Raw genomic sequence first — 24349 nt, forward strand, 5'->3', positions numbered from 1 at the left:
CGTTCATGTTGTCGACAAAAAAAACACAGTTTTGCAAGCTCTGCTATGTACGCATTACGTACGGTTCGTCCGATAGACAACACTGGCATCGCGATCCTCCGCCCGCCCCCTTTGCAAATCCGCTCGCGAAAAGTACACACTCAGGCCCTGTTTACACTGTCTTTGTTTTTAAATGGCATTTTAGAATGACAACGATTTGACATCCACAGTGGCGTGTAGCATTTCTGAGCAGCCCTCCTTCCTCTCTACCTCTGAAAATGCACATCACAGGTTGTAATTATGTGTGTATCTTGCCTTTATTCATTTACTGTATGATTTGTTTATGGGTAAAACAAAGACCATGCAGGTCAGGTAGTTTAAACGGTAGGCTACAAATAATGAATTGGTCATTAATTAATTAATTATTCATAATCGAAAATCTAATCGAATCGTGACTTTAGAATCGAAAATGTAATCGAATCGAGGATTTGGAGGATCGTGACACCCTTACCAATAAGACATGTTCCTGGATTAACATCTTGACCCTGAAACAACATTCCAATGAGCCTATCAGAATTAAGGCACATGTTTACAGTTTATGTTAAATTTAGGCTTAGGGTTAGATTTATGCACTTCTTAAAGATTCACCTTAGTCATCCAACTCAGTCATTCAATATAGTCATCCAACTATTATTCCCCTCTGATTTGGGGAATAATTTACAGTTATGATTCGGTTTGGCGGAAGAGAATAGGTATGGATTACATTTTTTAACTAAAATTATGTTCCAGAATCAACATAGATGTCAATCCAAGATCATATAATACTTGGCAAAATCATGACGTGCAGGGGTAAGGGCAGTGTAAAGCTTAGAACACCATTGAGAAAATTGGACTATTTTAACGATCCAGGCGCAAAGTCCAAAGTGCAGGGCGCAAAAGCATTAAGGGTGTGTTTGAATCCACTTTTGTAATTTTAAGTAGGGGTGTGACGATAACCGCATCACCGCCATACCGCCAGATCTCAACCGCGGTGATGTGGTTAGTACCGTCATCACCGCCCATTTTTAGTTTATTATTTATTTTTGCTCGTGAATCTTCAGGATTGTATAGAAAAACAGAATAAACTAAATAAAAATAATTAAAGGCCTAAATATTTCCACTTAAAGTACAAATTTAGATTACAAAACGAAAACACTGACTGAATCATTTCTAAAACCCGCATAGGCTTTTTATTAGTTCAAGTTTATTTTAATAAAGCAGGCCTACTAGCTCAAATCAATCGGTCTACGGAAAATAAGCATTTTAATGCACAGCTGTAATTCCTAAAACACAAACTTTTTATTAACATGTTTAATACAAGTGATTATTTTAACGATTATGACTTGAGAATATGATTTTACCTCAGCGCTGCACTTTTCTCATTTTCTCCCTCTCTCTTGCGCTGAGTTCAGATGACGGAGTGTTGTGAAGTATTAAACTACCTCAGTTTAATGTACAGTGTCAAACTGGCACAGGAATATCATTTTAAAAGGCTAAAAGGCTGATCAAATGTAGGTCTACAGAAGCTATACTACGGACAATTTAGATTTCCCAATTCACCTGTACTGTGGAACTGTGGGGGAAACCGGAGAACCCGGAGGAAAACCACTCGAACACAGGTAGAACATGCAAACTCCCATTTTATAATACAGTTATTAATAGTCATTATATAATATACATTTTTAAAATAGCCTACATAATCAAGGAATCAAACAAATGCTCAGCGCTGCACTTTTGTCCTTTTCTCCTTCTCTCCTGCGTTCAGGTGTAGGAGGGTTGTGAAGTAGCCTCGTTAAACTACCCTCTGTTTAATGTACAGTGTCAAACTGGCACAGGAATATCAGTAAAAAGGCTAAAAGGCTGATCAAATGTAGGTCTTTTTTTTTTTTACAGAAGCTAATACCAGACGCGCATGCTGCGACCGCGGTGATGAGACAACTATCGCATATAAAGTAGGCTATAGCATATAATAATATAAAAATGTAGCCAATATATCACAGGGGTTTGTGTAGCAGCAATTACAGTAGAGCATTAATTAAATCCTTTTTTTTCCCGTTGAGCGAAATTAACTCTGCACTTGTGTAGCGGATGGGGACGCACAAAAATATACAGTTCATATATTTTTGTCGGAAGAAAAATATTTTTGGAACGAATTCTGTTTTTTACAATTTGTATCTTAATTTTTGTCAGTCAGTGATTTACAAAATAAACAAGAATAACGAATAAACTTTAAAATGAAGCGATGTGCCTCCGGGTCCGCTATACAGTATGTCGCGGCCAAAACACAAACACTGCCTGCTAAATACAATTATAATATAAATAAAATAAAAGTGAAATATTCAGTTTCGAATAATGTATCTTTGTAAACTGTATGATCAAAATGAATTGAGCAGCCTATATCACGACTGTTTATGACAAACATTCATTGGATGAAAGTGAAGAGTGGGAGAATAGGGGGTGGTTGTGTGGGCCCTAGATAGTAGACCGTTTCACACAGTGAAAATATATGGAAAATTTCTAGAACGACTTTACCGGAAAATTCAAAAAAGTGCTGTTCACACAGGCGAGGACGTTACAAAAATTTTCGGGAAAAGAGCATTCACACATCCATCAAAAATACCGGTAAATTCTGACATCATTAACCAGAAATGAGCTCTAAACAGCTGGGCTTGTAGTTGTAAATATTTGACTACAAACTCTGTGGATGGATCAGTATTGTGAACAACTTAGATAAAAAACATATAGAGAACCACTTTTGCATGTCGAGATGTACATGATATGTGTGTGTGCTTGCGCTCACAGGCTGTTTCACGGAAAGTTTGAAGGTAAACAAACAACGGCTTATCATAAGCATCTTATCCACAATTATTTACACATTTGGTATTGAGATGAACTTATATACGTTAGTTTAACTTCAAGCAGCTAAATGTGGCTGGGAAAATATTTACATGCTTTTATTCTCATAAACTGCGCGGACGTGAATGCGTCCGACTGTTCTGATTGGCTAAAGCAGACGTATCACGTCAGCACGTTCTAAACGTGCACGCGCTCTTTCCGGCAATCTTCCTTCTGCTTTCACACATCGCAGCATTCTGGCAAATTACTGGTAAAGTTACAACTTCTCTTTCCAGAAAATAGCCAAAACGAATTTACCGGTATTTTCAAAATGGGTATGTTCACACATACAGACCTTTCCAGAAAATTGTCGGTAATTTTACGGAAAGGTCTGTATGTGTGAAAGGGGCTAATGTCTCTGTGGGCCCCCTGAATCGTCTTGTATGGGCTCCTTAAAATGGCTGGCGACCATGCTGCTGAGTGAGACGCACCCGATGAATGTTTGTTTTCAAACTAAATAGTTTTGAAAGACAGAAATCATTGACAAAATACTGTGCTTCTTTGATTGTGAGTTTTGACTCTATCAGCGTCATGCACAGTGTGTATAAGCTAACATTGTAAACAAGTCACTGCAACAAAGTAATATAGCATCTTGTTTAGGCAGCGCGACGCAATGGCGCAGTAGGTAGTGCTGTCGCCTCACAGCAAGAAGGACGCTGGTTCGAGCCTCGGCTGGGTCAGTTGGCATTTCTGTATGGAGTTTGCATGTTCTCCTTGCGTTCGCGTGGGTTTCCCCCTCAGTCCAAAGACATGTGGTACAGGTGAATTGGATAGGCTAAATTGTCCGTATTGTATGAGTGTGAATGAGTGTGTTTAGATGTTTCCCAGAGATGGGTTGTGGCTAGAAGGGCATCTGCTGCGTAAAAACATATGCTGGATAAGTTCATTCCGCTGTGGCCAAAAAGAAAATGAATGAATGAATCTTGTTTAGGCATGGGCTAGTATAAGATTCTGGCGGTATTACAACCTTGGCTCAAAATACCACAGTTCCACTGTATCACGGTACTGTGATTACTGCTCCAAAATATGTTCTTTTTAAATGTCTGTATAAAAAAACAACAACTTTTTCCCCACAGAACAAAATACTGTATATTAAGAAACATTTTAAATATTTTGGACCAGTATCTTTTGATGTGGAGGTTCCTTTTCTGTTGGAGGTACTGTTGCCCTAAGAAAAACTAAATAAAATAGTTGTGTTAAACATGTAAAAAATAAACCATAAAAAAAATAATAAATAAACAAAAAATAAACAAATCTTACACATACCTTAGGAACAGTATGATGGAACATTTTGGCGGTTTTAAAACCTTGACTTTTTTCAAACTGTGGTATACCTTGAAACCGGTTATCGCCCCATACCTAATCTTGTTACTCTGGATTTATCTGGATTTACTTAATTAAAAGATGGTGACAGTGCATAACCACTCACACTCAAATACATGAACTGTATATCCACATAGACTGTATATACACACACAACCTCCTTTGGAATGTAAAGGATGTGAAGTATCAATTTCCCCTGAGCCAGAACCCTACAATAAAAGTAGGCCTAAGTGATTTTCAGTTAGGTTCAGACAGCAAAAGCAATCTCATATGGCAGATGATGGAATCGAATACAGAGGAACCATAACAGATCCAGGCCGACTGAGCCACTGACATCATCCCCCAAAATAACCAGCACTAGCCAGATCATTACATCTGTCTAGCCTAAATCTACTGCCCTACACTGCAGACACTTCAAGATGTGTCTATCTCTAGAACATACAGTATGTAGAGTGAAATAAAATACACACAGAAATTTTCATATCTATTTGTTTGTAAATCTTAAAACACCATCTTAGTTTGTTTAATTTTATTTTTATTTTATGCTATTGTATAGGGCTGCAGAGTATATCGTCATACCATCAGCATTGAGATGTTTCATCCACAAAAGTCACATTGTAGGATAGTAGGATGATATGCATGTGAACTGTGAATTAATTGAAACCAACTTTATTTCCTTTTCAAAACAACATGATTTTAAGCCTGTTACTGTGTAAACATTCCAAGTGAGTTCAATTGAGGTGCGAGAAATGATAATGTTTGTAGTTTTAACAAAGACTAATTGTATTGAATTCAGACAATGATGTGCACCATTATTTTATATTTGATTATTAAATATCTGTATCTGTGAATACAGCAATTTATTTTGTTTAATGAAGATGTACTAATGTGAAAATTGACTCCACTAAAAACATCACATTCCTAATACATAAGAAAATACAATACAAAATACAAGTTTTGTAACTTAAAATCAAGTAATCATTCAAGTGAAATCATAAACAAAACAAAAAAAAAAATCAAAAAATCAATGTTGTTCGCATTTTTGTACACCCTCTACTATTGTAGTATTTTAAAATATTTCTAACCACTTACTTTGTTCCACATATTTTTAATTGCTGTTTGATTTTAGCTTCAGCTATTTAAGCAATGACTTTGTCAATTTCCCCATTGTGATAATGTTCTATTTAGCTTTGATTTATTTTTAACAACGTTATAAATCATAGCATATGCATAATACTTATTATTTAATTAATGTAACATTTAATAGTATTAAATCAAATGATAAAAGTACATTGCAGTAAAAAAAGATTCTAAAAATACATATGCTTTATAAATAGAAAAACATATTTGTGTAAGTGAAAATCCTAGTGCTCAAACATACTTGACCTGTAATAAAATATGAAACGTTCGTATTTAAGCACTTAAGTGCGGTTTAAATTTGAATTCCCTGAGACAATCCGACTTTAAACTTCCGCACTGCACTTCACAGTGCTAAAATATCAAATCCTACTATGTTGAGGTATACACATATACATAAACGGAGCCATCGCTATTGGCTGATTACCGTGCAACGTCAGCGGAAAATAATAAGAATTCAGCAAACAGTACTTCGCCATTGGAACGCAAACTCTGGATGGACTACTTAATATTCATGAGCCAGTCTTCATCATAGTAGAATTTGCAACCGTTCGTCCGGTACTATGGGGCGTCACCCGAGTAAATACAGGGAGGCTGTAACTGTCACATGGATGCAACCAAAACTTAATAAATTGGATAATAGGCATCATGTACATTTGGTGTTAGGAGTGAAATCTTCCTGTTAACATTATGTTGTAGATTAAAGAACATACGATCACTTTGATCGATTGTTAAAATTCGATTCCGTGTAAACTGATCTGATTTAAGTGTTAGATTCCTCAACATGTTTTATTGTATCAGGCGAATGAAAACGAATTATTTATACACCATAAGTTTTCTTTTTCTGTTTTTACCACTTTGCAATAAACCACAGATTGTAGAAATTACACAATAGCAGTCTAAATGCCCAATGACTGATATGTAAACATGATCACGTATGTAAACATTCTCCATGCATCCATACAAATGGACTAATAATAACGGCAAATATCAACCCAATTAGTGTGTAAAATAATCTTAAAATGTGTATTGGTAAACAATACTTGAGTCGGTCCACTTGATCACGCTATAATCTTATTTTACAATTAAACGAATGTTTTTAAGCAACATAAAATATCACTTCACCTGATTCTCCGAAATCAGTCACTCTCCAGGCGATTTCGACTATTTCGAGATTTTCCTGGATTGCATTAGACGTACCAGACAGTCTACCGTGGCGTGAACAATGTGCTTCACTGTAGTGTGTGTGTATGTGCGTGTGTGCGCGCAAGTACAGCCTACGCCCAGCCCCACACGACACACACAGTCCCGCCCCGGCAGCTGAAACACAAACCTACTATGGCAAAGGCAGATATGTATATTTTTTTTATTCCAGAATGAAAATATACAACCACAATCAGGAGATCAATATAAGAAACATACTAAAGTGGGAAAATACCAGCAACATTAGCTGCAGAAAGAAAAAAGACTAACAAAACAAAGAAAGGGGTAAATTAAAATTGTATAAAATTTATGAAAATAAACAAATTAAGAGCATTACAGGAAAGCTATCTAACTCAAATCTGAGTCAGTAGACAACAGTTTTTCATATAGTACCAAGATTTTTTTTTTTTTTTTTACACATACGGAAAGATTTGAGCCGAGTCAACTTCAATCAGAAAATGTCAAAACGCAAGGATTGAAGCCATACATTTTTTGTTTATGCATAAAAAAAAATTCCAATCAAGATAAAAAGTTGAAGATAAATTTATTAGATTTAAGTGCAGGTTCTAAGTAATAACAAATAATTTATTTTAAACTAAAAGATTGTGCAAAGGTAGGAGTGTTTAAATAATGATACAGGTTGAATCAAAATTTCTGAACAAATTACCACATACAAAATAAATGTATTAAACTTTCATCATTATCACAAAATGTACAACTACTTTGAATATTAACATATTTGTAAACAAATGAGTTAGCCGGATATTTTATGCAATATTTTAAAGTGGATTTCTTCAAGAAGAAATTATGTGTCACAAAGGTAGAGATTATGAATATTAAGCAAAACTTGTTATGTTGCTATTCACAAAAGTGCTAGTTTAGCCTCAAGATAAATTAAGTGGTTTTTAAGAATTATACAGAAAATCTAAATGCTGTGAAGAAATTTACAAAGACTTTTATTGCTCCAGACACTCTCAACAGAATTTGGATTTATTTTTAACTCCCTTGGTATTAAACTTCTTACTAAAATTAATGACAATAGCATCTTATGTGAAGCTACTATTCAAATTAAATATATTTCTGTGGCCACTGACAAATTAAAGTAAACCAAAACTCCTACATAATGCTGGTTCGACTATAGAATTGTATAATAAAATTAACATTGTATTTAGAAAGCATTTAAAAAAGTGTGTTTTCCCTCCTACTATGACTGACTCAGACTGAGGGTATTAAACCTGATGACAGTTTATTTTTATTTATGCATTAATTTATTTTTTATTCCACTGATTTTCTATTGTACTTAGTACAATAATGCCAATGCCTTGGTGAAATTATAATACATATATGCAGTTGAAGTCAGAATAATTAGCCCCACTTTGAATTTCTTTTTCTTTTTTAAATATTTCCCAAATTATGTTCAACAGAGCAAGGACATTTTCACAGTATGTCTGATAATATTTTTTTTTCTGGAGAAAGTCTTATTTGTTTTATTTTCGCTAGAATAAAAGCAGTTTTAAAATGTTTAAAAGCCATTTTAAGGACAAAATTATAAGCCCCTTTAAGCTATATATTTTTTCGATAGTTTACAGAACAAACCATCATTATACAATAACTTTCCTAATTGCCCAATCCTGCTTAGTTAACCTAATCAACCTAGTTAAGCCTTTAAATGTCACTTTAAGCTGTATAGAAGTGTCTTGAAAAATATGTGGTGAAATTTTATTTACTGTCATCATGGCAAAGATAAAATAAATCAGTTATTAGAAACAAGTTATTATAACTATTATGTTTAGAAATGTGTTGAAACAATCTTCTCTCCATTAAACAAAAATCAGGTCCCTTCAGCATTAGACAAAATTAGTATTTTTCCCTTTAGCTTCTGATTTATGTCTTAATATTCATGAATGTGAACTTTTATGAATAAAAAATTCTTCTACTGACAGTAAAATTAATGACGTCAAATCTGAAGTCAAATAGGTATAATTATATGTCAAGATATAAAAGATAAATTTTGAACCTCATATACTGTTTATTTGACAAGTTATATTCTTGGTAAAAGAGTGATTTAACAATGGGTCGAGAGTGTTGTTTTCTAAAGCTAGGATATCTCAGGTTATCTAAACCGCTTTGACACTAGATGTGAGATTTATTGAATACTTTTTTCGAATTGTAAAACTTACCTATTTAAAAAAGCGTTATGCTAGTTGATCATGGGCGGTTTTGGATTTTTGTGGACTTTTCCACTATTAATAATTTGTTCAAAATGAAGTGGATTAAGACATTTTTAAATAACCCAACATCATGATGGAATTTTATTCCAAGTTATATTTGTACGCCATTTAGAGGATTATATTTTTTGTTGCGTGGTAATTTTGACATCTCTAAAATACCTTTAAATTTATAGTTTTCATAAACAGGCTTATAATAAGTTTTTCCACATACCAATCGTCACCTTAGAATTATAAGGTTCTATCTGATATTTTTAAAAATTGAGTTATTGACATATTTTGATTAAATGACAACTTATTTACACTATGGGATGTTTACATTTGAAGACTTTTTATTTAAAAAACTAATTTTTAGATCACTGTGGTATCCCTTTCTCGTGTAAAAACAAAAACGTGTGCATTGGTTTTCTTTTCCAGGTCTCCCTAAAAGAATATGCCATGGTTTTTGGTGCAGTCCCTGCTTGTAGGTAAATCTGGCTCAAAAAGTTCTTCAGATTCTTTAACATTTTTCCCAACACAAACTTATTTGACGATTAAAATCTTTTTAGTTCTGTGTCAAATAAAAACTTAAGCTCAGTTATTAATGTAGATCTCAGACTTATTTACATGTTTGCATGAGATTTTGGAATAATATTTGGTGACATAGAATGGGAACAGTTTTGGATTCTTCCAAAATAAAATCTTTTATGTCATAATATGTCTCCTTGTTCATTTTGTATCTTCTTTGTCAATGTTCTTTTTTGCATAACAAAAATACTACTAGTCTGACAATCAAGGCTGATCAACAATGAACAATTAAAAGACTTTTTAATTTTTATATTATTTTGTTTGTGTGGTGTGTGTTGCATAATTGCTGTGTGATGTGCTAAACCTTTCAATCAATATTTTGATCACATGATGATGAGACTGCAATTTAGCAACTGTCCATTTCCAATTTTGTTTAAATTAGGCTGGTAGATGTAGATGTTCTTACCAGTTCATAGTTTTTATAATGCTGTATTTACATTTATTCATTTATCAGATGGTTTTTATATGATGGTTAAAGTGATTTGCAAATAAGGAATGTAAAAAGTAGTTTATCATAAAAAGGCAAATAATCACAAGTGCTAGTAATATAAGATATTTAGCATTGCTTAAAAATGCGAAATATGATTTTCTAAACCAGGATGTCTTTAACTGCTCATGGAAGAGATAAAAATTTATTTCTTTATTTTTTTCTGTCCTTTTGGTATTTCAGATTGGATTGGGAATATTTTATTTGTGGTTTAAAAAGTATTATTATTATTATTATTATTATTATTAATAATAATAATATTGTTATTATTGTACGTATAATGTAGTTGTAGTTAGTTGTCAGTTATATAATAATTATGCAGACCCTTTTTTAAACAGATGCTTTTTCTGTTGCTGCTACTATTGTAACCAGTCAGCTTATTAAATTTGTAAAGAACTTACTTTAATCCTTTTTGAGACTGGTTACAAGCAAAGTCCCATTATTTATTTGGCTATTTTTTTTGTTCGTTCTAATATTTAGATCTAAAATTCTAAATGGACTACAACTCCCATGTGGCACCGTATCCAGGATGTAGACCACCGTTGCTAAGCAAACTATTCCACTTGCTTTACAGAGGCCGTAAGTAGGTGCGTGTATTTAACGTTCTTTAGGTTTTAACTGTTTACTTATTGAGCGTAATTAACTTGTCGTTTTCTCCAAATTCTTATTTTATGTAAAGTTGCAAATGTTGAGTGAAACAGCGATAAAGAAGAGACCTGGCACAACTCACTCCACTGAGTTTAATGGATTTTGTACATTAAACTTAAAACCTACTGCTGAACCTGACCACTCCGACAAGATGATGGATCAACTGTGCCTGTCACTGGAAATATTGGTACGATTTCAATTCTGAGACTGTATTAAACATGTAAAATGAATATAATGCAAAAAACACGTAGCTTGTCGTGTAAAAACGTTAGATAACTAAACAAACTGTATCATGGGTGAAAATCCACACAATATTATTATTATTTTAATTTATTTTTTTCTTTTCTTTTCTTTTCTTTTCTTTAGAAAATCCTTTCTGGATCAGATGATCTACAAGAAGTCACGTCACTAGAGATGTGTGTCGATACACGACAGGACACGCTGGACAATTTTGGTAAAGCTTTTATTTAAATCATCATTCTTTTTTTACATTTACAGTATATGATTATTTGTTTTTTATCTATTGTTGCATGTTGCATGGTGGTTAAAAGATTATCCAAATGTTGTCATGAAAATTGTCTCTGTTAAAATGGTCCAAATGAATTTGGCTTTTAGTTTGGTTTGACAGGCATGAGAAAGAGGATGGAGAGTTCATAATCAAAACATTTGTGTGTTTATTTGTTATTTATTTATTTTTTTTTTTTTTGCCTTATAGGAGTCTATTTGCCAAAACTTACACAGCTAAAAATGAACAACAGTTTGATCTCATCTGTCCGGTAAGACCTTTGTTTATGTAAAATATTTTGTTACTTGCTTAATGGGTTTTTTCATCCAAAAGGTAAACTCTTGATCTGTGATTTATCCTTTTTCCAATGCTTGTGCAATTTTCTTTCATAGAACACAAAATAAGATATTTTGCCAAATAGCAACATTGTTGTTTTTTTTCTATACAGCGAATGTGGTTATGGACATATCAAACTTAAAAATAAAAAATGAGGAGCATGATAGCTTTATTTCACTTTTTGTTTAGGGATTTAGGAACCAGCCTTTCCCATCTGCAGATCTTATGGCTGGCACGTTGCAGTTTGACTGATCTGGAAGGACTTCCTGCTCTTTCTTCCTTGAAGGTATAAAATAACATTTAAAAGCAAATCTTTATAGAATCTGATTCAATAACACTGTAAAAGGTATAAATATTAAATCTGAAATACATTGTATATATATATATATATATATATATATATATATATATATATATATATATATATATATATATATATATATATACAGTTGAAGTCAGAATTATTAGCCCACTTTTGATTTTTTTTTCTTTTTTAAATATTTCCCAAATGATGTTTAACAAAGCAGGGAAATTTTCACAGTATGTCTAATAATGTTTTTTTCTTCTCGAGAAAGTCTTATTAGTTTTATTTTGGTTGGAATAAAAGCAGTTTTTAATTTTTTAAAAACCATTTTTGGGACAAAACTATTAGCCCCTTTAAGCTCATTTGTTTTCCGATAGTGTAAAGAACAAACCATCGTTATAGAATAACTTGCCTAATTACCCTACCCTGCCTAGTTCACCTTATTAACCTAGTTAAGCCTTTAAATGTCACTTTAAGCTGTATAGAAGTGTCTAGAAAAATATCAAGTAAAATATTATTTACTGTCATCATGGCAAAGATAAAATAAATCAGTTATTAAAAATAGGTTTTTAAAACTATTATGCTTATAAATGTGCTGAAACAATCTTCTCTCCATTAAACAAAAACTGGAGAAAAAAATAAACAGGGGGGCTAATAATCCTGACTTCAACTGTATGTATATACATAATACATACATACAGTTGAAGTCAGAATTATTAGTCCCCCTGTTTATTTTTTCGCCAATTTCTGTTTAACAGAAAGAAGATTTTTTTCAACACATTTCTAAACACAATTGTTTTCTTTTAAATGACTATTTTGAATGTATACATTGCTAAAAGTTGCATAGGAAGCTGGAAAATGGAAGGTGCGATAGGGCAGACTTGACAGATGCATGATCTATCTACAGTCAAGACTGAAATTATTTATACCCCTGGGGTGTGAATTATGTTGGGATATATATATATATATATATATATATATATATATATATATATATATATATATATATATATATATATATATATATATATATATATCCCAAAATAAATATATATATACACAGATGAAGTCAGAAGTCATTTATCAGTCCCCCTGATAAATAGTTTTTGTCCCCAATTTCTGTTTAATGAAGAGAAGATTGTTTCAACACATTTCTAAACATAATAGTTTTATTAACTCATTTCTAATAACTGATTTATTTTATCTTTGCCATGATGACAGTAAATAATATTTGACTAGATATTTTGCAAGATACTAGAATTAAGCTTAAAGTGACATTTAAACACTTAACTAGGTTACTCAGGTCAACTAGGCAGGTTAGGGTAATTAGGCAAGTTATTGTTTAAGGATGGTTTGTTCTGTAGACTATCGAAAAAAAATATATATAGCTTACAGGGGCTAATAATTTAGATCTTAAATGTTTTTTTAAAAGTTTAAAACTGTTTTTATTTTAGTCAAAATAAAACAAATAAGACTTTTTCCAGAAGAAAAAAATGTTGTCAGATATACTGTGAAAATTTCCTTGCTCTGTGAAACATAATTTGGGAACTATTTAAAAAAGAAAATTATAATAATAGAATAATAATTCTGACTTCAACTAAGGTAGTTTAACCACATATTATAACTTGGTTGTGGTTAATGAATCTTAGGAGCTGTATGTGGCATACAACAGCATATCAGACCTAAGTCCAGTCAGTATGTTGGAAAACCTGGAGCTGCTGGATCTGGAGGGGAACAATGTTGATGAACTGGCTCAGTTGTGGTATCTAGGCTGTTGTGAGAAGCTCAGAACACTTTCATTGGAAGGAAACCCTGTGTGCACCTGCCCTGATTCAGGAAAGTTAGAGGTACATGAAGAGTTCATTCATAAATAACGTTTTATGTGGCCAAACAGCCAAATGTTTCAGATAAACAATGTTTAAATATTATATAAATAAGGCTGTCAATCCGTTTTTTTTTAATTGCAAATGAATCACATATTTTATCTGTTCTAAATACACCTTAAATAAATATAATTTTGCATTAGAAACTGCATAACAACATTGTGTACACTCATTAAAAAAACTGAAACATAAAATTGTTTTATACAGATGAAATGAAAGTTCTTAGCATAATGATGCACTTGGCTAAGCCTACATACCCAATGAATGTCTTTTGTTTGTTTGCTTTCTTTTCCTCATATATTTTGCTATTCATGACACAAACTAAACAGTTAAAATGTGTTCACACAATTTTGTCTTGGTTTTCAAAGAAAAAAATCTATTACAAAATTATAAATTAAAAACAATAAAATGTAGTTTTTTTTTTAAATAAAGTTTATAAATTATAAATACAAAATTTTTTTTATATTCCAGCAGACAGAAAATAAACAAAACAGAATATAGCACTTTAAGTAAAAATATGTAAAATAAAAATATTTTTACTTGTGTAATTTATTATTTATTAGCAAAATTCTCTTCTGTAGCTCATGGACATAATGTGACATTATTTAAACTGTTAACCAACATACAGAAGGGACAACGATTGACTGACTAAAACATGATGCATTTGAATATGACAATTTGTTTCTTTCATAAACAGTCTTAATGCTCTTAAAGCACCTTCAATTTGTCATAGTATCCTAAAAATGGTCAAAACTACATTTAAAAAGGACAGAAATCAAAGGCTGAGTTGCTTTTTCAAATTGAAAGTCACCTTGGATGCCAAATGTGCTACTAATAATGCATGAAGTTCTCAACAGTTGAAACTCTGCATGCACCCTTACACACACATGTATTTTATGCTGGATTCACACTAAATGCAGAATTAAGTATTTTGCGACTAAGTTAAATACAAAATCAATACAATTGAATGACATGAAATGCATGGAGATTCGATTGAGACAAATTGAGCTTCTTCTGCATCTTTGAAGTTCAAGTAATAAAAAACTTGAGTGGACCCAGCATTATTGCTTGTGAAATTGTCCCTGCAATTAAACTATACTAGAGGGGATGAGAGTTCTCTGCATCAGCTGTATGCTTTGTCATTAAGTGATATTTAAAACTTGATGTGCGATAACTTTATTCACAGATAACTTTTTAATATAACGGTACATATTATTACCTACTGTAAATGGCCAATAATGTCCCCCAAAAGGTACAAGAATATACTTTTTGATGGGATATTCTTCAATGACAGCTTTTGTACCTTTTATTTATGAGTGTTTTATCATTAGAAAATTTTGAACACTGTTTTATATCTACATTACAACCTTGGGAAGGCCTTTTTTCTAATAATTCAACAGCCCAACATCAATTATTATGTCTTCTGGATCTTACCTAAAGCTTTTTATGGTGTTTTACATCTCGTATGTAATGTATAAGTGCTAAGATGAACTAACAAATAATATACTGTGTGAAAACTGCAATAAATACATTTTTAATGTCAGGTAATATCCAAAATAATGACAATTACCTATAAAAAATAATTATTTTCAAGAGTACACCAACATTAAAAAGGGTTTTATTAATATTTATGCACTTTAATTTTTATTGTCATTTTACTTTACAGTTTAATTTGTTTAAATAAAATCTTATGTATATATATATATATATATATATATATAAATATATATATATATATATATATATATATATATATATATATATATATATATATATATATATATTTTTTTTTTTTTTTTTTTTTTTTTTAATTTAGCTTTAATAATTCAGCTTTTAATTTTAATTAACTGCCAGGGCAACGTTAAAAAAATCATGTAGGTTTTGTATTTTAACAAATTCTGGATATTTTAACATTTATTTAGATTAATTCATTATTCAGAGTTCCTCCATTGCTGCAGTCGGTTTGTTTTTGGTCAGCATCAGGAGTTACAAAACTGGGGCTGAGTGGACAAACTGCTCTGAATATTTATGAAGTGGTAAATGAAGGATGCCCTCATTTGCTTTCTCTTTGTCTTTTACTTCCTTCAGTGCAGAACTCTTTAAATTTCTCTTCAATGCAGCAAGTGATATTTGATTTAGATGATTATTGCAATATAAATTAGTCTTTTGGGAAAAGAAATGAATACTTTAACTCAAGTAAAAAGTCAAATTAATTAAACTGCTTAAAAGTTCCAGAACAAAAATGTTTGAAGTATTTCTATTTAAAATTAACCAGCATTAAGCAGCACACATTTTTAAATACCTTTATTTATTTTTTTGTTTGTTTGTTTGTTTGTTTGTTTGTTTGTTTGTTTGTTTGTTTGTTATTTAGTTTTCTGTATGGTTTCAGATTCTTCACCTTTGCTATATGTTTTTTGTTTTGCAGGCCTCACACTATAGCTACAGGTCTGTTGTCCGTGAGCTGATCCCTCAGCTAAACATCCTCGATGATGTACCTGTTGAATTAGAAAAATCTCAGTGCAATGGATCTTCACTGCTGGACTGGACTCTTCTCAAAGAATCAATCAAAGACAGTTCAGTTATAGTTGATCTGGATCACAGAGATGCAGCTATAGGTAAAGGCAAACAGTAGCTGTCAAGACTCTACTGACAAATGTTTTCACTGTACAAAAAGGCTGTAAATGTGTTTAATAATGTTTTGCTCCACCAGAAGAGAGATCTGTCAGTGAGAGTGGCATCAGACCTGCATCTGCCCTGCCTCTTGATCTAAGAAACTCTCCCAGGAGTCTCTCCAATCATCTAGATAGTGCCAGACCTTCCACTTTCTGCACTGGGTCAAGACCAGGTTCGGCTGGCTCTGTACTTGCCATCCTGAACCATGAGGCGAGTGATCTGACAAACGGTAATATACTGCATCATCTTATATTTTATATTATTAAATGTTATATTGACACTTAGAGGGAAACCAAAATGTTTGTGTAAGGTTTTGTGTATTTATATTCATTATTTTTCCTTCTGCTTAGTCCCTTTATTTAGCAGGGGTCACCACAGCGGAATGAACCGCCAAATTATCCAGCATAAGTTTTGCACAGCAGATGCCCTTGCAGCTGCAACCCAGTACTGGGAAACACCCATACACTCTCTCACATGTACACACATACACTACAGCCCATTAAGTTTATTCAATTCACCTGTACCGCATGTCTTTGGAGCACCCGGAGGAAACCCACACGAACATAAGGAGAATATGCTAACTCCACACAGAAATGCCAACTGGCCAAGCTGGGGTTCAAACCAGCAACCTTCTTGCTGTGAGGCCATGGTGCTAACCACTGTGCCACTGTGCTGCCCGTGTAATTAAGTTATATTATACAAAACTATGTAGAGCGCCCCATTCCATCATGACAGATCTCATCCACCCATGCAGTTTTTCCACTGTGTAGCTTGCAGGCTACCTCAGCGAACCCCTGCATGTCCCATCCCAGCTTCCTCAATGGCATGTCATTGGTCAGAGATGGAGAATATGAACCACCCTGTCTCAATGTCTCCAGCCTCTCTTGGAATGTGCTCAAAGTTTTCTCTGAGACCTGGTTCAGACAGACATTCCCAGCAGACCCTCAAAATTAGGGTGTAACGAATCACACATCATGGTTTGGAAAGCACAGATTAGTTAATAATTTTTTTTATTAACAGATTAATCCAACATTTGTAATGATCAAAGAGAAATCGCCTCTAGCATTATTCAAATCCCATGTATGAAAGCATTTTGGTTTTTCTGTAAAATATAATGCTGAAAGAATTTGTGGTGGCACCTAAATGCTTATTTAGGTTATTAAAGGTGTTTTCTGTCACTACTTGTTTAGCCTGCATTAATACATTCGGTGTCGACCTGCATACATTTAATTAATCATTAAAAGATTGGGATCTCAATACAAATACCCACGCAACACATATTATAATTGATGATGATTTGCATTTTTTTTTTTTTTTTTATTTGACATGGGCATCACAATTACAATGGACAGCCAAATGCTTTTGTTTAAGTATTTTAGCAGACTTGCTAAAAACTGTCCACTGGGCGCTTGACAAAATTGTCAAAATTAAAATATAATAAATACATTAACACAACATTATAATTCTTTACATAAAATTTCTGAAGGCAAAAGCAAAGGCGGCATGATAAAATTAATGTCTAGAGTTATGTCTAGAGTTTATTAATCCGTTGATGATCTGCATTCAAATCTTCGTTGATCAAGAGAGATTCTGTTTTTCAGTTCATCCGCGACCCCCCGCTTTTCATTTTCGTATTTGAACTATAAATAGGCAATTCAATCCACTGGGACAGCTAAATTAAAGTGAATGTGTGAATATTATTAATAATAAACTTTTTTAAATTATTGTTTTTTGACTTGATCGTGGTGTTTTTAGGATATTGTTAGGATATTATGTATAATGCCAAGTAATTACTGGTTTCGGATTCATGCTAAAAAGCAATAAACACTTAAATATGATGTTTTCACAGGTGTTGGAACTGTTCTCTGTGGGAATCCACTACAGGCTGTTCGAGCACGCAGACAGAAAATAAAGGTGATTCTTATTCTCATAATACTGACATATAGATTTTAACATAAGGATTAAATGACAATTTACAAGAAGATTATTTCTGCTTTCCATCTGCCCAGCTGCAAAACTCTCAATCTCAAATCCAGCCCAGCACACAGCTTAGCAGTTATATTCCTGAACACACTTATGACTTTGAACAGTCAAGCAGTCAGGACCGCAGTGATGTTTTTGCCGAGCTCAGAAGCTGGAGGATTGAGCACAACAAGTACTGAAAATCTTCAAATTCACACGTTTAACATCCAATTACAATGTAGTACAATGGATGCTGTGCTTTTGGCATCTTTTACAGACATCTGTTGGCTATTGAGAAGGACCAGCAGCCACAGGTTATGAGTATTCATCACAGTGATGATGAGCATGATGATGAAGACAAACACAACCATAGCATCACTAGAGATGCCAGCAGAGACGCCAGCTCTCCTGATTCATCCATACAATCACTCTCACCAGGTAATGTTATTTCTCTCATATATAAATGTTCGGGAGATACACCAGTGCCAGGGTTTGGTTCAGTTCACGTTGTTGGACCCGCTGTACGGTTCAGTTCAGTTGGCTAAAGGGGCTGGGCTTGTGCTGTAGTACCACCAATGTAATGGAACACAAGATTCACTTTTGATTTTAATAATAGCAATAATTAAAGCTTGTTAAAGCTTTATACACTAGCTTTACATGTTTCTGTGTAATAAACATCAAAAGTTATTCTTATGTCATGTGTCTCTTTATATGCCTCTCAACAGAATCTCCAGAGATGTTGAGACTCACCTCTTCTTCAGGCTGTTCCATGTCTCCCTCACCTCCTCCTAATGTAACACTTCCCCTTGCTGGTCGGAGGACAACACAAATCCGCACTAGGAGATTTAGACCTCATAAGGCTGAGGTCAGTAATTTAAGACTATCAAAGGAAACCACTGAGACTGACCACAGAAACTTGTGTGTCCAGAATAACACGACTGTAACATCTCTGACTGCACCTCCTCAAATAGTCCATAAGCCCCATAGACCCTCTACTAGTCCTGCAGACTCCCCTCTTAGAATGAAGATTACTGGGAACCAGCAGCTCTCGGAAATCCAGCCCAAACCAATAATACATTCTAACACATCGAAAAAACTGCCACCCAGACGTCCACAAACAGCAAGAGCTGCACTGCAAAGACTTCCCGATCGAATCCTTCTGCCTGCTCGAGGAAACACCCACCTGGAAAGTGCAGATTAAAGGGATAGTTCACTCAATAATGAAAATTTTCTGACTCTTTGCTCAGCCTGGAGTGGTTGTCAACAACATTCTTTTTCTGTTGAACACACAAAAAAAGATATTTTGAAAAATGTTAGAAAACATTGACTTCCATGGTAGGAAAAACAAATACTATGGAAGTCAATGGATACAGATTTCTAACATTTTTCAAAATATCTTCTCTTGTGTTCAACAAAACAAAGAAACTGACAAGTGAAGGGTGAGTTAATGATGACAGCATTTTCAGTTTTGGAGGAACTATTTCTATAAATGTACACAAATTTGTTGTCACTTACATTATTGAGTCATTAGGGGGCGCCATCTGCATGCTATTTTTTCCTCCACTTCATTTCAGTGTATTCTGTATAGATTGAAAGAATTGTTTTAGCTCATGTCCATACACATGTATCATGTGAACACTAATAGAAATAGAGACTGCAGATCTGTACAGTAAGTGTCCCATTATGACGTTAAATGTTGTGTTTATGTCAAATGACTAATGTTTTTAAGCCATGATATCAAATCGTGGTTCTATAATGTAGCACCTTTCACTGTCAGATTCTTTACATGTCTGGTCTTGCAGTTACAATGTGTGCAGATGCAGGTGCAAGACTGTTATTCTACATGTCTCTGAAGTATTTGTCACATCACTCAAAAAATTCCATAAGTTTTTTAGATTTGTATGTAGATGTGCATAAACAACTTATTAAAAAAATAAACAAAGTTCTTTCTGCTTCTTGAATTTATTCTACTGATAACTGCACCCCTCCAACTGATTCACCACTGTATCACACCGCCTGCCATTTTCTTCACTGTGATTGTCACGATGGAGGACTAAACTCGACTTGGCAAATATTGCTGTTGTGTCACCTTTTCAGGAGAAAATATAGTTGCTCAGACTTAACATGTTAAAATGTTGTACATGTTTGAAAAGATTTGAAGATTTCAGGGTAATTAATTTCCATTGCACGGTTGTGCCGTTGTTGTTTACATCAGGGCAGCGTAAAGTTTTATAATTTTATGTAAATTGTGGCCATTATAATTTTGACTTTTAAGTTTAGAATGTTTTTGTTTGATAAATATTGCTATTTAGCATTTATTGTAAGATACTGATAGGGATGGATTTACTGATTTTGGGGTCCTAAGCATTCCAGCTAAGGGGCCCAAGTCCTGAAATGCATCCTTTCTACTTTAATTAAATTTTTATTTAAATTGCTTCTTTTATATCACTCAATCTTTTTTAAATGAATGCAATCTATACATTTTAAATGATTAGTTTTCTTAAAATGAATTCCCAGCTAAAAATAATAAATACTTTTTTTTTTTATAAATTTCACCGCTGGACTGCTCCATGATGGATGTTTTATTTTGTAGTATTATTATTACATTATTATTACATAATTACATTATTAACATTGCATTACTTTAAAAATATTATATTTGATTTTATACTCAATAATATTCAATTACGTTAAAATTGTATTTGTTCAACTCTTACTATACAAAATATGGTTGAAAACGATGTTATATATAGTTTTTAGGTATAATTTAAACTTTTTGATATTTATTGGCGGCCCCAAGATTTCCTGTGGCCCTAAGCGGCCGCTTACCTCGCTTATTGGTTAAATCTGCCCCTGGATACTGTATAAGCCAGGGGTGTCCAAGCTCGGTCCAGGAGGGCCGGTGTCCTGCTGAGTTTAGCTCCAACTTTAACACACCTGCCAGGAAGTTTCTAGTATATCTAGTAAGAGCTTAATTTGTTGGTTCAGGTGTGTTTAATTGGGGTTATAGCTAAAGTCTCCAGGACACCGGCCCTCCAGGACCGAGTTTGGAGACCCCTGGTACAGGCCTATACGTATAACAAGCTATCACAAAATAAGCAAAGCTAATCACTATAAAAACAGATTATTTCAGTGACTATTAGCACCCAATTCTGCTTTCAGATTATTATTATTATTATTATAATAATAAGATAAAATTATAAGCAGTGCTTTTTTTCTCTTGCATGATGCTTGTGTTACAAATGGACTAATTTGTTACAGTTATCAGTTGAACATGAAATGATTATACAAATAGATGAAAAAATAAATAAAGAAGCACCCTCCACAGCCGAGTAAGGTGTTCTTCCCAACACCTCAAGTGGATCACCACATTGTCCAGGTAAGCAGATGCATATGTCTGGTGGGGTCTTAATAGAATGTCCACCATCCTCTGGAACTAGCTGGAGCCCTAGGCAGCTCGAAGGCAGGGGCCCAGTAAAGCCAATGGCCCCCAGAAGAGGTAAACATAGTTTTTTCTTTTGCTTGTTGTGTGAGGGGTACCTGCCAATATCCTTTTGTGAGGTTGAGTGTTGAGATGAATCTGGCACTTCTGAGTCAGTTCAGAAGTTCATCCACCCGAGGCATTGGGTACCCATCAAAGCTGGATGTCTCATTAAGCTTCCTAAAGTCGTTACAGAAGCAGAGGGTGTCATCCGGCTTTGGTACCGACACAACTGGGCTGGACCATGGACTACGAGATGGGTTGATGATCCCCAATTTCAGCATCTTTTCAATTTCCTCCTGTATAGCCAGCCGGCGAGTTTCTGGTACCTGATAGGGCCTCTGCCGAACGATGACTCCAGGAAGTTTCTCAGTAAACTCATTCTTAAATTGACTGACCAGGGTTTGTAGATTTTGTTTCTGGGAGAGGGACAGCTGTTCTCCCACGTGAACGATGGGTCCCCCTTCGTCTGTGAAAGCAGCCAGGTTGTGGGACCCACCATTTTAGGATGATAATATGGTACATGGTAATATGTTCCTCTCTTCTCCATCCTGGCTGGCTGATGTACATTTGTCGGTCCGACCCATTCAACGACCAGGTAAGGACTCAAGGTCAAAAAGTCTTTTCTTGTTGCGCTGGGCTTCAGGGAGGTGTTGGCGGACTAGGGGTATCACCCTGTCGATATTCTGCCTCATGATCCGTACGTGCTCTAGTACTGATCTGTGAGGCTGCCGCGACCAGTTCCCAGGCTTGACGGGCTACATCCGGAAGATCACAGGGCTGGAGGCCAAAAAGTGGGTGAGGCTGGTGGAAGCTTGGGGAACCTCACCAATGCCAAACAACACATACAAGATCATGAGGTCCCAGTCTCGCCCATTGTCTGCCACTACTCTTCAGATCATTTTCTTCAAAGTTTGATTAAAATCTTTTTACTAACCTATCTGTTTGAGAATGGTACACTTAAGTCCAGAGCTGTTTCACTTTGAAAAGATGGCAGAGGTCTGCCATCAGCCGGGACATGAATAGAGTTCCTTGGTCAGTCAGGGATCTCCGAAGGGGATGCCCAGCCAACCACACAGAAGAAATATTTTCTTAGCTATCGTTTTAAATGTTGCTTTTTGATGTATCGTTTTAGATGTTGCCCCGCCGTGGGGTAGCATGTAGCATAATCTATGATGACCAGGATGTGTTTGTGTACCCGAGTCGACTTTGTCAGTGGCCCTACCAGGTCCATTCTAATTCGATGTCACTTTTCACTCTGATGCACAAAGGCAAACTGTATGATGCACAATGCATCCAGCCAGCCAGGCAAGTGTATGGGAGTCGCTGGTTCGAAGGGTGTGGGCTCGTGCACCGGGCTTGGGACCGCCGGTCTGCTGTCCCGTCAAGAGGTACCCACTGTCAGTCATCAGAAGTGGTTCACAACGATACTGTCACCTTAATTCTGATTAGCCCCACACCTGCACATCATTTCCTCAGATCAATATAATCCGTAATCAAGTTCCATTCAGTGTCTTGCCTCGTTGCTAAATGAAAAATTGCACTCTTATCATGGTCTGTGTTATAATTCTAATTAAGACTACTCATCTCTCATGTTTACTTGTACTCTCCAGTGTCTCCATCTCTCCTTCCTAACATGGTGTATCCTGGTTCTGGATGTCGTTGATTCCCCTGTGTCTGGTTTCCTGCTTTCCTGTCCATCAGGCATGTGCGCACATAGGGCTCAACCTGTGCAGTGCACATGCCCTTCGTAGTCTTGGATGGAATTCAGTTTATCAACTGAGTCTGACAGGCAGACAGGTCTATGCAAAGGAAAACCCTTTCTTATGTTTTGAGAAAATAACTCAGCAGTGTGTGGGAGAAAAGGTGTGTAATGAATAGTCCATGTAATCAGGTCTACAGCTGTGTGGAAGTAATCAGGGGTGATCCAGAACTGGTGTGTGAATGAGGTGCCTGATGGGAAATATAGTGCAGTTCTGTGGCAGAATTGACAGTATCTGCAAGAGCTAGATCGCCGGCGAACATGACAGCTTTTAAACCAATAATTACATTTTAAAAACAATTTGTAAATTCACATGCATGTATATATATTAGATTTTTTTTATTTCTATTTTTTTTTTATGTTCTGCTAGAAAGTGCTATAGAACAATACTTTGAATTTTACAAAGCACAGTTGATGTCATGTGTAAACAACCTATTACTTGTGTTTTTTTCTTAATACTGGAAAAAGACAGACACATTGAGCACATTGCATTGTAGGATATACCTGTCAAGGCAGTGTTTTATAAAATTGCATGTTTTGGTTGGTTTGAAATTAATCTTTGTTTGTGCTGTGCTTCATTTACCCTTTGATTAGAATTTTTTGCTCCTTTTTTCGGAAGGACTAACCCATTATTTGGTGGACATGGGAATCAAATAACGTCAGTCTCTGGCTGTTTCTTAATATGCATTATTTAGCTGTCTTGCATGTTCTTGTGAAACGTCATCATCAGCTGCCAAAGTTCAGTTCCAATACTCAAGAACGCAAGAACAAGATCCTGCAAGATCCCGGATGTGTTCTTGATATCGAGGACACACCAATGCAGACTTGAGCAGCGAACTCCCTCTAGAAGTCGCAGAAGTTGTTGCAACTGAAGATGAAGTGCAGCATTTAATTTAGATTCATCATAGATTTATATTTATTAAGTTCAGATATATAA

The 24349-nt window shown here is 34.5% G+C and overlaps 2 protein-coding genes across 4 annotated transcripts in view; one reads left to right on the forward strand and one right to left on the reverse strand.

Moving 5' to 3' along the window:
* hrasa (HRas proto-oncogene, GTPase a) overlaps window positions 1-6619 on the reverse strand; it is a 40047-nt gene extending 33428 nt beyond the window's left edge. The window contains exon 1 of one of the 2 annotated variants that reach the window (XM_073942062.1): window positions 6499-6619. The gene's annotated coding sequence lies outside the window, so the exon portion shown is untranslated. 2 annotated transcript variants of the gene reach the window in all.
* Window positions 1-20111, forward strand: part of lrrc56 (leucine rich repeat containing 56) — a 132243-nt gene extending 112132 nt beyond the window's left edge. The window contains exons 9-20 of one of the 2 annotated variants that reach the window (XM_009298060.4): window positions 10339-10445; window positions 10538-10693; window positions 10873-10960; window positions 11222-11282; window positions 11537-11633; window positions 13301-13498; window positions 15960-16149; window positions 16245-16436; window positions 18057-18121; window positions 18217-18362; window positions 18447-18607; window positions 18895-20111. In XM_009298060.4, the coding sequence (XP_009296335.1) occupies window positions 10544-10693; window positions 10873-10960; window positions 11222-11282; window positions 11537-11633; window positions 13301-13498; window positions 15960-16149; window positions 16245-16436; window positions 18057-18121; window positions 18217-18362; window positions 18447-18607; window positions 18895-19370 (1824 nt within the window). In that variant the 5' untranslated portion in view covers window positions 10339-10445; window positions 10538-10543 and the 3' untranslated portion in view covers window positions 19371-20111. Of the gene's footprint in view, window positions 1-10147; window positions 10446-10537; window positions 10694-10872; window positions 10961-11221; window positions 11283-11536; window positions 11634-13300; window positions 13499-15959; window positions 16150-16244; window positions 16437-18056; window positions 18122-18216; window positions 18363-18446; window positions 18608-18894 lie in introns of those variants that run through there. The other variant, XM_073943187.1, reaches the window with a different exon arrangement.
* Window positions 20112-24349: the final 4238 nt, after the last annotated feature.

The sequence above is a fragment of the Danio rerio genome, chromosome 25 (assembly GCF_049306965.1).
Source record: "Danio rerio strain Tuebingen ecotype United States chromosome 25, GRCz12tu, whole genome shotgun sequence".
Taxonomy (NCBI): Eukaryota; Metazoa; Chordata; class Actinopteri; order Cypriniformes; family Danionidae; genus Danio; species Danio rerio.